At 36.2% G+C, this 17,269-nt stretch overlaps 2 protein-coding genes across 5 annotated transcripts; both read left to right on the forward strand.

Moving 5' to 3' along the window:
• Positions 1 to 948: 948 nt before the first annotated feature.
• On the forward strand, positions 949 to 7,617 carry LOC117983107 (lipopolysaccharide-induced tumor necrosis factor-alpha factor homolog). The gene is made up of 3 exons (XM_034969578.2): positions 949 to 1,427; positions 3,790 to 4,099; positions 6,319 to 7,617. Exons 1-3 carry the CDS (start codon positions 1,415 to 1,417, stop codon positions 6,419 to 6,421), a joined length of 426 nt encoding a protein of 141 aa, XP_034825469.1. The 5' UTR covers positions 949 to 1,414; the 3' UTR covers positions 6,422 to 7,617.
• Positions 7,618 to 8,991: 1,374 nt separating this feature from the next.
• LOC117983110 (lipopolysaccharide-induced tumor necrosis factor-alpha factor homolog) lies at positions 8,992 to 16,912 on the forward strand. Of its 4 annotated transcripts, none has more exons than XM_069499447.1 (3): positions 8,992 to 9,046; positions 11,962 to 12,100; positions 14,963 to 16,912. In XM_069499447.1, exons 2-3 carry the CDS (start codon positions 11,967 to 11,969, stop codon positions 15,063 to 15,065), a joined length of 237 nt encoding a protein of 78 aa, XP_069355548.1. In that variant the 5' UTR covers positions 8,992 to 9,046; positions 11,962 to 11,966; the 3' UTR covers positions 15,066 to 16,912. The 4 variants fall into 4 exon arrangements, with proteins under 4 accessions (XP_069355548.1, XP_034825472.1, XP_069355547.1 ...); XM_034969581.2 differs by lacking the exon at positions 8,992 to 9,046 and adding an exon at positions 9,196 to 9,354; XM_069499446.1 differs by lacking the exon at positions 8,992 to 9,046 and adding an exon at positions 9,505 to 9,696.
• Positions 16,913 to 17,269: the final 357 nt, after the last annotated feature.

Raw genomic sequence — 17,269 nt, forward strand, 5'->3', positions numbered from 1 at the left:
TTTATAGGGTTCCCTTTCCCAATATGAAAATAATAGACATCTACTATGGAATGCGTTTTTTCACTATTAACAAACAGGTAATAACTTTTTTCAATTTTGAATGAAAGTTGAGAGAAATGTGTGCATTTAGAAAACCTACGGTTGCATTAAATAGAGATTTTAAGATTGGCTTAATTAGGTATTGATATTGTAAGCATCATTAGAAAAGTTTACAAAAGAGCCCATTATAATACCTATATGTGTACTTACTGACCTGGATACTAGTAGAAGAACATACTGTAAGGCCAAATTTATAAATGAAACCCTCAAAACGCGATTTCTCTATCTTGCATGGTTAGTTTGGTGAATTTGTTTCTTACAGATTTCGAGGAAATGTTAGATACCGATACCCGATGTTATTTCTGGTGCAGTCGTTCTAATTTTAAACGCAACACAGCTTTCTTCCATGTTAGTTATCGTAAGCTGTGTTGAAATTCGTTATCGTTCCTAAAGTTTAACAATTTAGCCGGATTCAAAAGTAACATTTTCTTTGTCTGGCATTCTTTTGAGAAGCTCACATGTTTCAATAGTTTATCTACATTTACACGATTTTCGGGTACACAAAATACCGACGTGAAACGCAGATACCGATCACGCAGAAAGTTTACCCTTCTAATGGTGCAGTTGGGTCAACCAGTCGTAAAATACTGCGCTGGCAAAGATGAACTAGTAAAAAGTAAAAAATGATCACATTTCAAAATGGCGCCTTCCAGCTGCCATATTCATTTTTTTTCAAGGAAAAGAATATAAATAAATCTAGTATTTAGACCTGTCACTTCTGTTTAGCATAAATTGTGTAAGTACAACAGAATTAGCCACAATGGCCGCCAAAATTTAAAAAATAGGGAATACAGAGCAAAATCGATGCGCAGGCGACCGCGCCCTGCTATAGCTACGGGGCCTCACGCGAGAGACGAACAAAAAGTGAACTCAATCGATATAATTAGACGCCATCTTTTTAATAGTATTTTTATCGTTAACTACTTAGTGTTTTACACATTAAACAATGCTTAAGTAAATTGGGTATTTCATCGATCTATTATATTGTGTATAGTATTGCATGATAATTAATTCCCTCGAGTAAAAAGACACGCACGGTTCACTTGAATGCCCCATCTCTCTGTAAGCAGTCGTGTATTTCATTAAAATAGGTTCAGATAATTGAAAAAGCAACTCGAATAAATAAAAACAAATTTTGGCTCAGATAAAACCACGATAAAACGAACTTGCTGTTATCAATATTCAGATAGGGCCTAATCTGATATCGACTGAATCAGTGAAGCTAGAAAATAGTGGCACAGAGCATTATTCTTTTGCGTGTGACGGTAAACTACAGTGATTTCAATCATCTCTAAGTGTCGAAGGCTAATAAAAAATGGAAACAAAAAGTAAGTAACGCTTCCTATATTGTTGTACATTTTTTCTCTGTATGACTGTCAATTCCCGCCGCAATTTTTTCTCTCCATGGCCGTGAGTGATTCTTTTCGTGAAAGAAAATAGTTTTCATCGGTTCCTATTGGGGGCTATTTTCACGGTAGTATAGATAAACTATGCGGCACGCGATGTGGTATGTATACCTATGCGGTAGTAAACATCTGTTTAATGCGTCCGAACTAACAAAGGAAAAAGTTTCTGCCATGTTGTGACGTCATTGCTAGAAATATTTTATTTTCAATGGACTTTGTACGACTGAATCCATTTTAAACTGACGCATTATACTTATATGTATATGTCACAGTCAACTAGCTAAATTAGCCGTTCAATTAACAGCCTAGCTATTTTACTAAATGAAGCCGTTCAACTATAGAGCGGCCTCAATGATAAGAGTTTTGACTTATGAGATTGACATTACATGACTCTGACTCCTTCAGTTGGTCAGACCAGGCAGTGGTCCGACCGCCGACGATGAACGAGAAACGAGTAGAACTAGAAACTGGCGATCAGCGGGAAGCGAGTGTGTAGTTTCGATAGTTATTTGTCGCCGGGCTATAAGCGAGTCTGCAAGTGCGACGAGCGATTCTCGCGCCATTCGCCCGCGGTCGCTCAGTCCTGTGCAAACCTGCGTTACACGTGTTTACAACAACAGCGAGCGAGCATCAACGAATATCACTGAGCGAGTTTATTTTTGAAAGCTCGTAACTCAGCGACAAAACTAGTAAACCGAGTCGTCGCCGGCAGTATGAACAGTCTTAACAGAGAGTAACTTTGATGTATGCATCTCTTTCGTTTACACCGAATGTTCATTTATTGTGCGTTTCTTGAGAGAGAAAATCGCCAATAGTTAGTCGTTTTCTCGCCAGCGGCGGCGGTCGGATCACTGCCTTAGGCGATTATTTATTAGTCTCGCTGGAGTAGCTAATGATTAGGTACTTACAGTAGCCGGCAGGAAATGTTGTACATCGACTTTTTAGTATAATATACAACTAAAGCCTGCCAGAAAAATAAAATACCTCGCCATATTGCGGAAAACCCGTGGAACTAATTTGTATAAGACCATACGTAGTGACCATAGTCCATAATATACTAAGTAGTGGCGCCCCAAGACCAAGTTTTTTATATTTCTGGTCAGGCTTTATAAAGTTCAATTATCGTTCTCCCAAAAACACTTCATTACTGTTTATTCTTAATTGTGCCACGTCTGACGATTTTGCGATAGGTAGGTAGATATTGTGCCTACTTATATGAATCACAAAACATAATGATAAGAACGCAATATAAAGAAAAATAAGATAAAGCTTGCACCAATAAATAATAACTGATTATAATTATTATAATTTTGTTTATCGGAATGATTGAAAACCTATTTTTACTGAATGATGCCAGCGACCTCAGCTGCGTAAGTTTCGGTTTTTAAAAATCCCGTGGGAACCAAGTGATTTTCCGGAATAAAAAGTAGCCTAGGTCCTTCGTCGGGATCTAAGATATAGGTGACAAACAGACAGACTAGTGCATTCATAATATTAGTATAGATTTCCTCAATTTATTAAGTTTTTATGAAATATCGTTTTGTATTAATGTTTTTATCAATTAGAATAACAGCTAGGTATATTTTGTTACGCTGTGATAGCCTAGTGGTTAGGACGTCCGCCTTCTAATCGGAGGTCGGGGGTTCGATCCCCGGCACGCACCTCTAACTTTTCGGAGTTATGTGCGTTTTAATTAATTAATATCACTTGCTTTACCGGTGAAGGAAAACATCGTGAGGAAACCTGCATGCCTGAGAATTCTCCATAATGTTCTCAAAGGTGTGTGAAGTCTACCAATCCGCACATGGCCAGCGTGGTAGACTATGGCCAAAACCCCTCTCAGTCTGAGAGGAGACCCGTGCTCTGTAGTGAGCCGGCGATGGGTTGATCATGATGATGATATTTTGTTACACTTGCAATAGATAACTGTAAGTAATCATGAATCATTTCTGATGTAATGATTGGCTGATGCTCGCGACTTCGTCCACGTGGATTTAAATTTTAAAAACCCCACGGTAACTGGGGGGTTCATTTTCTGGGATACAAAGTCTGTCACTCTCAAAGTCTTTGACAAAAATCACGTTCATTTGTTGTTCCGTTACAACGTGATTAAAGGACAAACCAACAAACCAACATTTTCGCATTTATGAAATGGTGATGGGTAGTAATGAAGATTCTGTAAATAAACTGAGCCTGCAAACTGAACCAACTAAATAAAACTCTTTATAAAAATTCGAAGTTGATATACCTACTTACCTAAATATTATTGAAATTATATTTTCAGATAGAGATAATATGGAGAGCTATGCGACTGCTCAAGCCCATTCATACCCAGGACCGGACCCGCCACCATACCCAGGTTTTTCTCCCGGCCCCGCCCAACCTGTATATCCTCCGGTCATGAACCAACCACAAGTAACCGTAATCCATCCAAATACCAGAGTTATGGGAGCCACAGTCATTGTTACAAACAGTATGGCTCCGGCACCTACCTCATACGTGTGCAGGTCCTGCAATCACCAAATAGTAACAAGGGTGGAGAGGGTCCCCTCCATGAGAACACATCTGTTCGCCGCACTGCTTTGTCTCATAGGGTATGTAATACAGCTTTTATTTAAAATTCCGCTACAAGTGCACCCTTGACTGCGATCTCACTTGGTGGTAAGTGATGATGCAGCCTAAGATGGAAGCGGGCTAACTTGGAAGGGGTATGGAGGTTTCTTTAAACCTGTACCCCTGATCGGTTTCTACGTGGCATCGTACCGGATCACTAAATCGCGGGGCGGGCAAGGCTTTGCTGGACGTTAGTTCTTGGATTTGATTACTTATTTCATTGATGATGTAGTCCAACAATGGCGTGACAGGAATGCATCTACATCATCATCATCATCATTATCAACCGATAGACTGCGATGCTGGACATATGCCTCTTGTCTTGGGCCGGCTGAATCCAACGGCTCCCTACACTCGCTGGATGTCGCCTGTCCACCTAGTTGGGGGGGGGGGGGGGGGGGGGGGGGGGGGTTTGTCTTCTTCCAAGGAATGGAAAGGAAAGGAATGCGATAATCTTAAATAGACCTGCCGACCAATTTTTAATTATAGATAACCACAAATGTGTGGAGTATATTACACAGATTGTCTGTGGTATATTATATCAAAACTTAAATATACTTATGTACCTACCTAATTGGATTTATTTTCAAAATGTAAAAAAAAACTCATCTTATAGTTAAGTAATATTTCGGTTCAAAATATCTAAAAATTAACCCTTTTCTTGACTTCGTAACACCCGTGATACATCATATTTAAAAAAATGCTGTTGCTTCAAAACGTAATTTATCGTAACTTTTATACATGAAATGTGATCAGAATTTAATTAAAAATAAGATTAAAATACAAACCTGAATCTTATGCATCATTTGGGTTAATTATTGCAAAAATGGCGTCACGCAAGCACGTTGGGTTTCGACTACACGTGAATTTTCATTTATTATTTTAATATTTATGCATATTTTTTAGAGTATTGGTATACATTGACTTAAGGAGGTATCAATAGTTATCTAGTGGTAAGATTTTTAGAGATACTGAGCCGTGTTTCTTTTTTATTGATCATTAAACTGCGATGTATCATATGTAATACGTTGCCAAGTCAATAGTAATCTGGAGTTCAATTGCATTGTAACAAATATGATACATTACAAACTTGGGGAAAATATTTTTGCTAAGATTTAAACATACACTAGTGGAATTTTATGGTGAAAGACAGCACCTCTTGTTTAATAATAATGGTATGGCTTAGCTTTTTGCTAATTTCATATTTTTTATGCAAAACTGGCAATTCTTTTTCAAGATTTGTAATATATTTGCACTAATTCAATCCACAAATGCATGTTCTGATGATAATTCTGAGAGAAATGTTGAAGAGCGCAGTTCAAAATTACAAGAGCCTAGAAAAGAAAATCAGGTTTTTCTAAAAAGAACATTTAGTGTTAGGAAAGGAAAACTAAAAATTTTAACATTCAAGTCGGAGAAAAACAAAGAGTCCACTCACTAGGTTCTTGGATCTTTTTTGCCAAAAAACCCAGAAAAGGTGTCATGGCCATTTCAATTTTTTTTCTAATAATATTATTGAACACATTGTTCCACACACAAATATATATTCCACACAATATACAGGCAAATAAATGCGTTAGTGTGTCCTTACAGGAAGTTTGAGATAATGTGGCGATTGAACTTATGATAGGAATTATCAGATTGGATCGAATTAGGATAGAAATTTGAGGATTTCTATTGTAGGAAACATTATGCCGCTAAAAGTATCAACTAATTAGAAGGTATTTTCATTTAGTTGATAATGATAATGGATACAGATATCATAAAATAAGACCAGCACTAGATATGGTAAGAGCAAATTGCTTAAAATATGAAAAAGAATAGAAGTTTAGTATCTACGAAATGATAAAGGTAAAAAAGCCAGATCCTGCAAACAATATACGAAAAGAAAACCATCAAAATGTGGGTTCAAGAGGTATACACGTGCTGTATAACCGTATTTTTTATTTCTATCTAGTTTGGCAATGTATCATATATAATACATGTATTTTCCAAAAAACTACAAGCATTGGATTTTTCATTTTATTTTTCCCTACTTATTTATGTAAATTTAAAGCAAAATATGCCAAAATTATAATAAAAACAATACTTTTTTTCTCTTGCCAAGTTAAGGGTTAAATAAGTATCGTTAGATTATCTATTTTAACTTTTAATACCTACCTACTTTGGCCATTTGTAAAACTTCCATATTTTTTTTCAGTTGCTGGCCCTGCGTATGCGTTCCCTATTGTGTGGACTCTTGCAACAACGCTGAACACTACTGCCCTAACTGCAATGCTTACATCGGTTCATACACTGGATAATTTTATAATGTCTATCTCGTCTATCCTAAAAAAGCCGAGTATCTAATTCTACTCACTAACAAGCTGTAACTTTAACCCTTGCACGACTGTTACCAAAAATCATAGTACCTACAGTGCGCCACAGGTCGAGATGGCATCGGGCCATCGGGGTATGAGGCAGGGGACGCCCCGCACACGCGCACGGCACCCACACTCGCCCGCTCCGGGTTAGCGCGGGGGCTGTGTGGGTGTGCGGGGCGTCCCTACCCCGCTTGCTATCTCAACCTGGCGTGTACTATTGGTAGGTATAATAATTATGTACTCGATGAAAGTCAGTTTGTACCGCGAATCCAAAAGCGCTTCCATTGCGAATAGGCTGGCTTGTCTTACCGTTCGTGGACATCGTGTCCACACTCCACATTAGAAACTCCAGCTATACATATTACGCAGTGGCGTGCACAGGGTTCAAAGCCAGGGTAAGCAGTATTTAGGAAGGTACCTATTTACATTGAGCATTAAGCTATTTCAACTAGGGTAACTATTTCTTAGGTAAGCAGTGCTTTTATGCCTCTATGAGCTGCACGCCACTGATATTACAGTTACCGCTCGCACAAATAGGTAAGGCTATAATAATGAATTTATAATAGAGTCTACAGACACTGGCGAATGACAGTGCGACAAACACTTGTTGTAAAACGCGCCTACTTAACTTAGGGCGCTTGTGCACGGATCCGTGATAATCGAACGAGTACGTATTTGTATGACGGCCACTTCGAAGAATCACGGAAACGAACCGAAACGGATGAGTGCACAAACACCCTTAGCATAACCACCAAGAAACATTTTACGTGAAGGGAAATAAACTAAAACTTGTTGCTTCTAAAGTCTTTGATTAGTCATAAAAATTGAAATGGCATCGCATCGTCAATGACAGAAGACTATTAAATTCTATTGTGATATATATTATTTATTTATTTATAAGTACTTTTGTCAGAAAACTAGCGTTTTTACTAGCTTTGCAATGTGGAAAGTTGGTTATAAAACCTGTTCTTTACTTACGACTATCCCTGATGATATTTATTTTGTATGGGATGGTTCGGGTGGTTCAGTAATTGCTATGTGTCCATATTCCATGATAAGATTCCATAAAATATTGTTCGTATGTACCTACACTATTTTTCAAACATTTTAAGCTTAAATAAAATTATTACTATGTATATTTGTTTTTTTTTTAAACGAAATTATATTGCATATTGAGAACAAAAATTGAACTATCCAAAAAATGACAGTTCTGAGTTGCAACTCCATCAGGGGAAAAATCAGCTACTTTGTAAAGATCTTCGTTGGTCTTGATAACTTCTATGACCTATGATGACACTAGTGCCACTTTACACTACTGTCGTTTTGAGAGCCCAATTATTCCTGAAACTAAGCTAAACTTGCAAGGTGAAAGCTTGTTTATAGCAGAAACTAGGTACTACTACAGGGTACTGATTAATCCTTTTGTGAGAATGAATGTTCCTTCTGTGGCACTAGCAATGCTAGCAACGCATACGCCTACCGTGGGACCACGTTTTTGACGACCTCCCTGGCGCAGTGGTATGCGCTGTGGTCTTATAAGTGGGAGGTCCCGGGTTCAATTCCTGACAGGGGCAATTTGGGAAATTATATATTTTTTGTCTCTTGTCTGGTCTGGTGGAGGGTTTCGGCCGTGACTAGTTACCACCCTACCGGCAAAGCCGTGCCGCCAACCGATTTAGCGTTTCGGTACGATACTTTGTAAAAACCGATCAGGGGTATAGGTTTAATTAAAGTACTATTCCCGTCCCTAGATAGCCTGCATCTTAGACTGCAACGTCATTTACCATCAGGTGAGATCGCAGTAAAGGGCTAACCCGTATCGAAATTAAATAATAAAAACGCCTGTTTAGATGTTGCCCTTGGGCAGAGCTCAAATTGCTACTACTTAGAATGAATTACAAGTACTTACAACATAACGACAAGAATACATTTATTTGCTTATTTCTATGTCAGAATATCGAGACTACTTAATATCAGAGCTTCATGCAAACTGGGAATAATGAGTCATGTATAGATAATTTCGAAAATTATTAGGGCAGAGGTCGCACGTCCTCCCGGATGTAGCAGTGCAATTTTTAAACAGGATCAGTACGTAGGTCAGCATCTACTTACCTAATATTTTAATTTTTCTGTGACAGAGTGGTACCATGGTCGAAACGAATAATTGTGCTCAGAGGAAATCCTCTCGATATAAAAATATCGATATAAGTTTATATTACTATGTTATTAGTCACAGGCGCTTTCTCTAGGTAGAAAACACAACTCCTTTTTAGAAAGTTGGTTAAAAAAGTAGCCTATTTACCCCTTCGTTATTCTTCTACTTGCCAGTCAAAGTTGATTCAGCCGTTCCTAAGATTGGCCCGTTCAAACAGACAGACAGACAAAAATTCAAAAACGTGTGATTCAGTTCAAATAACCATATTAACTGAATTCGAAATTACAGAGAGTGACTTCAGTTTCATTTATTAGTTTAAATTAGTAGTGGGTAGCAATCGATTCACACTTCACGCCGCTTGAAGTTTTTCGGGTTTTTATTTAATTTTGACAACGAAACACAAAAACATAGTAAGTAGGAATAAGCTTTTTATTTTATTACTTATTTGATTAGGAAAGACATTAATGGTGACACACATTAAAGATGAATAATTTATTATTATGTAATCTTTATGGGGCTTCCGCCGATAAAATTTATAATAAGTATCTAGAACGAATCCATGTCAATACTAGGTGCGAAGGCTAGCGGATTATTTTACTTTTAGTAGTCTGTTACTTTTCATTCAGTGTGGTCGCTTCTGTGTTGTTAATTGACTTTGTGTTCGGTGTTTATTCAATTGTTTTTTTCAATTAGTTACGCCTTTTATTAGTTAAAACAGGTAATTATTTCCTTTAATTTTAATATTTTTTCTTTTGTTTTTGAAAGTGAAAACGAACGCATTCTAATGAAACTTAGAAAAAAAATTAATTTCGTACAGTATGGTTGGAGTTTGATTTGTAATGCGGTGTGTTAGTACCGTAGTTGCGAACTTTCTCGATGCAGGAAAATAATGTACTTAGTGACTTGCGCTATGGTTTCGAGGCTATGACAAATTATTGTGATGCGTAGGACATGCAATGTAAAATAATTATAGTCTGCAAAAGACCAAAGTGCTCGCGAGTCTAGCTCAAACATTGACCTTCCATCACAACTTGCTTGTCGAACAAGCATGAGAAGTCAGGTAATTATTGTTAAGAGTGACGACCTCCCTGGTGCTTGCGCCAGCGCATAGATAAACCATTGTATGCAATTGCAATTCAATTTGTAATCATTGTGCCTATGCATTTCTAAATTGAAAATTAGCGGCGACCACTAATGCAATACAAATAACTAGATAAGTATAAGTACATAATTTTATTTATTTACCAAAAGGTACTTAAGTATTTTCGCTATTTTAGGTACCGCTAAAATCCAAAGAGCAACACAAAATTTTTTTTATTGTATTATCACCGGACGTAGCTGTCCCGTAAACCTATAAAAAGAATTTCGGGAGTGTATTTTATCAGGGAAACGAAATTAAATATTATGAAGGTCGCATCCAACGTCATCTACTAGTAAAATATAGGTACCTACCTACTTAGTCGTCATGCGCAAGAGTTTAACTGGAACACAAATAGGTAGATTTTCTTTGTGTACCTACCTAGGTACTTGGTTTTACGTGACATCGTATCAGAATGCTTAATGGCTTAGCATCGCATGACCGAAGTCACTGATCAGACCGACGCCAGTGGTCTGTGATCAGATTGATCTGGGATAAAATTTGCTCAGGTCTGTTCTTTATCCATAGTAATAATACTAATTTTAAAGTGCCTTTACAGAGCTTTGTACAGAATATACGCTTAACCGATTTTGACAAAAGGTAGACCTACAGTAGATAGCTTGCATCCTAGGGATGGGCATAGGCTACTTTTTGTCCTGGAAACCACTGGATTTTTAAATGGTTTTTAAAAACTAAATCCACGCGGATGAAGTCGCAGGCATCATCTAGTCAGTAGTCAGTACCCCCATTATAAAATATGTGAAAGTGTGTTTGTTTGTCGGTTTATTGGTTTGTTGGTTTGTTGATTTGTCCTTCAATCACGTCGCAACGGAGCAATGGATCGACGTGAGTTTTTGCATGGATATAGTTTAAGACCTGGAGAGTGATATAGGCTATAGGCTTTTTATCCCGGAAAATCAAAGAGTTCCCACGGGATTTTTAAAACCTAAATCCACACGTATGAACTCGCAGGCATCATCTAGTAAATAATAAATTCCTAATATTTAATCCATCTAGGAATCGAATCCGGGATCCCTCAGTTCATGTTGACCACAGCGCTTACCATTGCGCCAATGAGGTCGCAGAGTGTACAGTTGCCATAATACTCAGCAATGTTTATTTTTTTGTCAGAGCTATCGTGCTGTTGACCTTGTTTCAGTAAAAAATCATGACATCATGTGGCAAGGCGACTTGTAGTTGTGGACTATTATAGTCTAATACCTGTCTAAAATCGTGTCTGAAACCGATTTTGTGTCAAAATGTTCTGCCACTGAAACATCCGATTAAAATCCGAGCTCGTAAAAGTGAGAACGGGCTCTTATGGACGAATACGAAACGTACAAATAAAGATAAAAACGTATAATTTAATATGTTATACCTGAAAATACTCGCACTTGTCTTAAACCGATTTTGTGTCAAAATGTTCTGCCACTGGAACATCCGCTGCGCGATTGCGGGAGAACGACAGCTACAATGTCACGACCGCAATCATCTCTGATTGGTTAACGCTCGCTTACTATTGGTTAAATGGCTACAATGCATTGTTGCAACAAGAATCGCACAAATTCAGCCAATCAGAACAATTGAGATTGTAATAATGATTGATGCAGGTTTTAGACAATCGCCCTATCGATTAAAATCCGGGCCCGACCACCGACAAGTGGGAACGGGCTGTAATTAGCAATCGACTGCTATATTTATTTGTTTTAGTAAGTGACAAACCAGTTGCACATCAGGCGGTTAAAGTTTGTTACGATCACCGTTTAACTTTGACTAGCAAAAAATGAAAAGTGGGGTTTTCTTTTCTTTATTTATTTAGGGGTTTTTATATTTATGTACATGTCACTCCCATTATAATCTATGTACATAAAATAAAAACAAATTATTAAACTAAATTATTCTTACAAAATAATACTAATCGAACAAAAAGAAAAACAAAATGAAAGTACAGTCTTCAAGAAATAAGACATGGGATTCAACACAAACATAAAAGAAGGTTGAATCCATAAAAATAAAAATGAATATACCTAAAAATCCATAAAAATGAATGTTGGAAAGCAAGCGTAACGTAGCTTAGTGGTCAGAGCGTCAGGCACGATCCCAGGAGACGCGGGTTTGATTTCTGCCGATCCGAAATTTTTGATATGTATTTAAAATTATTTAGAAACTTTAAATTTTTTTTTCTAGGAAAAATGAACATCGCTGCAGTAGGACCTAAAGCTTCCAGCCTGGTCTGCCCTTCGTGCAGAGCCAACGTGGTCACTAGAGTAGAACACAAGGCGACAACTAAGACACACATAATAGCTTTGGTCCTGTGTCTATTCCTGTAAGTTATACTACATTAATTTGTCTTGGTCATTGTCTATATAAATTTTACGGTTCCGTGTCTGAAGGATGCCAACGGGACCGTATAGCCTAACTTCCATATATTAAGTTGTTAAGTAGTTAAATAAGTTTTAACTTAATTTTAGGCGACTTAATTTTATGTAAGCGTTTTTAAGGGTAAAATAATAAGCTAAGGTTTATTTGCGTACTAATAAATCCCTATTTTGTCAAATCAGGAATATTCGGTGTTGCACCATAAAATGTTACTAATAACTTGTTTGTCACTGACTACGATTTTATTGGACTACAGTAATTATGTAACTAACTTATTCCATTGTAAGATTTGTATGAATAAAATTGAGATATTAATATTTTCCACATTATCAACCTACTCATAAAGTTATCTACGAGTACAGTAGTATCTACTGTATGCCCTTAATTGCTCGTGTATTTAACTGCTGTTATTTGTTGGAATGACGTATACGATAACAATATTCGTTTTCAGCTATGATTACGACTACAATCAAATTCTATAATTGAGTTTTAATGTATCAAAATATCCGAAAATATGACATGATGTTATTGACTTATTATAATAGGGTATAGACAAGGCATTACAAACGAATTTGCTTCGCTCAAGTGGAACGGTTTGCACACGTGTGCACATGCATGTTTCTTATTACGAAATGTAGCATGCGCATTTTATTATTTTGACGTCTTAAGGTGACGCAGTACTCTCGACCTAACCTGATTGCTTTTCACTTGACATTGTATGAGAAAGGTGAGAGGCACGATGATTTTCACTGAAATCAAGGGTTTAGGAAAAGTATTTTTGAAAAAAAAGTACTGAGTTTATGTTTGCAAAGTATAGTTATTTCAACTAATGAATAAATAAACTATGTCTAATGTTAAATATTTTTAGAATTTTCATACCCTTAATCTTATTTATTTGCGCCCATAGTTGTCATAAATTTAGTGTTAAAATAGGAATCTTTTGAGGCTCGTAACTTTAAAATCAATATTTTTTCAATGTTTTATATATCAATAAACCTAGATAACGACGAGATAAATCGATATAATACTTAGTTTTGAGCGTACAATATCACGTAATGTAGTAATTACCCTTCTACGTTTGTATGAAGAAAGCTCCGTCCTGGTCCCTCTTAATGTTGGCTATGATTGGATCATACTAATTTGAAATATACCTATTAGCGATGTCGTGGCTGATATTTTTCGGGCAATTTTTGAAGCACTGATTGCCAATCTTGTAGTATATCATATCACTACATGATGTAACTATACGTATAGGTACAATAGCTTGTGCCCGCGACTTCATCCGCGTTCGCGTTGATTTCAAGCTTGTTTTTAAATCCCCCAGGAACTATTTGTTTTTCTGGGATTAATAGTATCCTATGTCTAGGTGTTAAGTATATTATTTATCAAATCTTTGAAAACAGCAACCGCCGAGTTTCTTATTGGTTCTTCTCCATATTAAAGGCATTCCGAACCATACTTTCGTGTTTGTTTAAAATTCGGATGCATTGAAAGCAAATCGGAGAGTGTTTTTGAAAAACATTCAACAGCGTACGCTTGCTCACAAAGTCGTTTAATGCATGACAAACCAACCCGAGCCTGCCGGCTTGGTAGGTAGGTAATGGCCGTGCGGCCTTGGCGAATTTCACCTTGTTTCTATTATAATTTTAATTAATTAAATATTTACGAGAACACGCACTGCGCGTTTCTTTGCGTATTCATTGCATACATGTAGATATCAAACAGGTTGAAACAACCAAAACAAAATAATAGGTTGGACCCATTAATTGATTCATTGTTGGTAAGATTCTATGCCAAAGTGACGAATGACGCTGCCGTAGGTCTAAAGATATGTCACTGAGTTTTGCTAGACTAGTTTGATTTAGATTGCTTGCTTACGTTTTTAGGGTTCCGTACTTCAAAAGGAAAAAAGAAACCCTTATGGGATCACTTTGTTCTCTGTCTATCTGTCTGTCAAGAAATAGGGTACTTCCCGATGACCTCATGACCGATGAATCATGAAAGGCAGGGCTTATAGGACAAGTAAAGGGAAAAGTCAGAAAACTGTGAATTTGTGGTTACATCACAAAAAATTGTTACTTTTTTGTGCGATTTCGACCGGTTTATTTACATTAATAATTACTGTGGTAATTAGTAATGTGTCATTACTTATGAGTCATATGCCATGACTCAAACATGTGTCATTTGGTCCAAATTTATATAGGCATACCTATAGTGATCGCAAAACTAATAGTCCAATCTAAAGTACAACGCGACGCCATCACGGCGGTTTGTACGCTAGGTACAGGCAGCCAAGAATACTTAAAGGATAAACTGATAGACTGATATGTATATTAATGTGCAGCATTTAAACTGCTGGATCTATGCTTCAGATTGAGATTCTCGTGTCGCTCCCCTATCAGAAAGTATTTGCAGAAATTCCACCCGAGTGAAGCGGAGGCGGATCAGTTGGTTTAATATAATAATATGTATACCATTATTACCATAATATTATATTATTATGTCAGTCTGCCAATCCGCATTGGGCCAGCGTGGCAGACTATGCCCTGAGACCTTCTACTCGGAGAGGAGACCCGGCTCAGTTATGGGCAGGTAATGGGTTGATCATGATGTAATTAATTATATTTTACATGTTATAATATGTATTAAGATGGTATGGAGCTATGAAAATGACCCTTTGTGAAATGTACCTACTAAACTTAATCAATTCGAAGTGTCGATTCGACGTGCCGTTTTCTTGGCAATATTCAGGTTGCCATGTAACTATTAGAATATATTTATAGAATACTTAGATGATTTTTCTTTTCAGATGCTGGCCTTGTATTTGTATTCCTTACTGCATGGATTCTTGCCAAAACGCCGATCACTACTGTCCTAGTTGTAACGCCTACCTCGGGACTTATCAGGGATAGCGATTTTAATAATATTTAATCATTGAATATCATTAAAACTCTAAAATATTTTTTAAAATGAATGTTTTTAGATGTATTCATTATTATTATTATCACTTAAGTTTTAAATGTGATTACAATAAGAATTTCTTGATGTGCCTTTTAATGGAAATCACATATTAATTTTATTATAAAATAATTAACTGGCGCCATTTCAAGAAATAGAATTTAAGGGCCGAAAGCCGTTACGTTGTAAATTTTCAAGCTAAAAAAATGTGATACGTTAATTTAAATCTGCTAAACTCCGAAGATGTTAAATTAGAACGTTTGCCCATCCATGCTGAATAACAGATTTTCATTTTCAACTAAAGTGCTAGTCACGTTAATATACCTACTTACCTAATTGAAAAGTAACACAAAGGCTTTAGAAAAAAATGCTTAAATAGAAATTTGATATTTAAGATGCCCTGTTGATATAGGATGAAGAGAATTTTATAGAGGTCAGGGAATATATGGTGTTAACCATATCCAACCCATGTACCAACCATTTGGTATGTGCAAACCATTTCCAATAACATAATAAAAATTATCTTCACACGGGCTTATGATAAAAAATTTAATGCTTTTATCATGAAGATTTAATCATTAGAGTATTTTCTCATTATCAACGCCATTACGCGATAGCATTTTTAATACATGCATGTTCTTTACTCTTGTATTACAGCCCGTATTAATCCGCTCTTGTATTAATTTACTTCAGTAATTTCAAGCCAAGAGAAGGTAACTATGCATCGCTTAGATTTCAGCGTTACATACTCGACCTCATCAATGCTTTCCATCAGGCATAATTTAGTTAAACTATTAAAAAATCTTACCTAATAAAACAGCAAATACTACAGAATTTAATAAAATCTATTGACCATCTCACGCTAAATTCTTAGCAAAATGGCATCCATTTTTGTATAACATAATGTATTTACTTACGTAGGTACACTTAAGTAGATGAAAATTGCAGAATATTGTACAAATACTTTTTCGTTCCTAATTTGTAATTTTGATACGATTGCCTTTTGAATTTTCTTAATGTATTAAAATATAATTTTTAATTACTTAATATAATATTATTATAGCTAAGCAAATTGAAGCTAAGAATGAGACATTAGTCGAATTGAAATATTTTGATTGTTAAATAATTTTAGATCAGTATTTTGTTTTGCAAAACCTTTTAATATTTTAGCCACAAAATTGGTACGTTGATTTTTATGATTACGTTTTGTATATTGTATGTGTGAAATTGATTGTTTCACATCTGCTTGATATAAATTATTCCATACCTATTTGATGAGTGGTTATTTGAAACAATATTTTGAGAGCTTTCTGAGCCTCAATAGCTCAACAGGTAAAGGAGTGGACTGAAAACCGAAAGGTCGACGGTTCAAACCCCGCCCGTTGCACTATTGTCGTACCTACTCCTAGCACAAGCTTTACGCTTAGTTGGAGGGGAAAGGGGAATATTAGTCATTTAACATGGCTAATATTCTTTTTAAAAAGAAAAAAAAAAAAAATTATAGGCTTCTTGGCAAATGAATTCAAATCTTTCACTCAAATTATTATTCTGAAAAACACTGAATAGGGTTTTTCTAGAGTGAAAGAGAGAGATTTTCTGGACTGCATCGTAATTTACCAATGATTGAAAGATTTTTGATCGTTTGCCAACTCAGTTTGACAATTTTTTTTGATTTTAAATTGTAATAGTATGAAACTAGCAACAAACTAAAGCATTTATATATTATATTTAAGATAAACGTATTTAGGTTAGTGTGCTAGTATTTTTGGTATGCATTGAATATTATATAACGTACAACATATTATTTTCTTTTAGTTTTTTATTGAGAACCCGTACAGATACGAAAGGTACTTATCACAATCCAATTGAGTTTTGCTTCACAAGACTAATATAAGTTAACACGACCAAAGGTCTTAGGTTCAACGTCCTATCTACGTTCAGCCTTCACTGTACCTAAGGGCGAAAACACACCACAGACATAAATTTTTTGTCTGGCTGTCGAAAATTCCGCGCGTGCATTTTTCTCTAGGGCGCTGCATAGACTAGTTGGACAATAGGTAAGAATCATATTAAAGCTAACATTTCGCACAGACGGTTTGTCCTGACCTGTTCGTAGTGTATTTCCGCCCTAAGTGCAAGACGCATCGCACGCAATATA

This window comes from Maniola hyperantus, chromosome 6 (genome assembly GCF_902806685.2).
Source record: "Maniola hyperantus chromosome 6, iAphHyp1.2, whole genome shotgun sequence".
In the NCBI taxonomy this organism is placed as follows: domain Eukaryota; kingdom Metazoa; phylum Arthropoda; class Insecta; order Lepidoptera; family Nymphalidae; genus Maniola; species Maniola hyperantus.

Coding starts and splice junctions, on each gene's coding strand:
- LOC117983107 (XM_034969578.2), top strand. Junction 4,100..6,318: donor GCACTGCTTTGTCTCATAGG/GTATGTAATACA, acceptor ATTTTTTTTCAG/TTGCTGGCCCTGCGTATGCG.
- LOC117983110 (XM_069499444.1), top strand. Junction 12,101..14,962: donor TTGGTCCTGTGTCTATTCCT/GTAAGTTATACT, acceptor TTTTCTTTTCAG/ATGCTGGCCTTGTATTTGTA.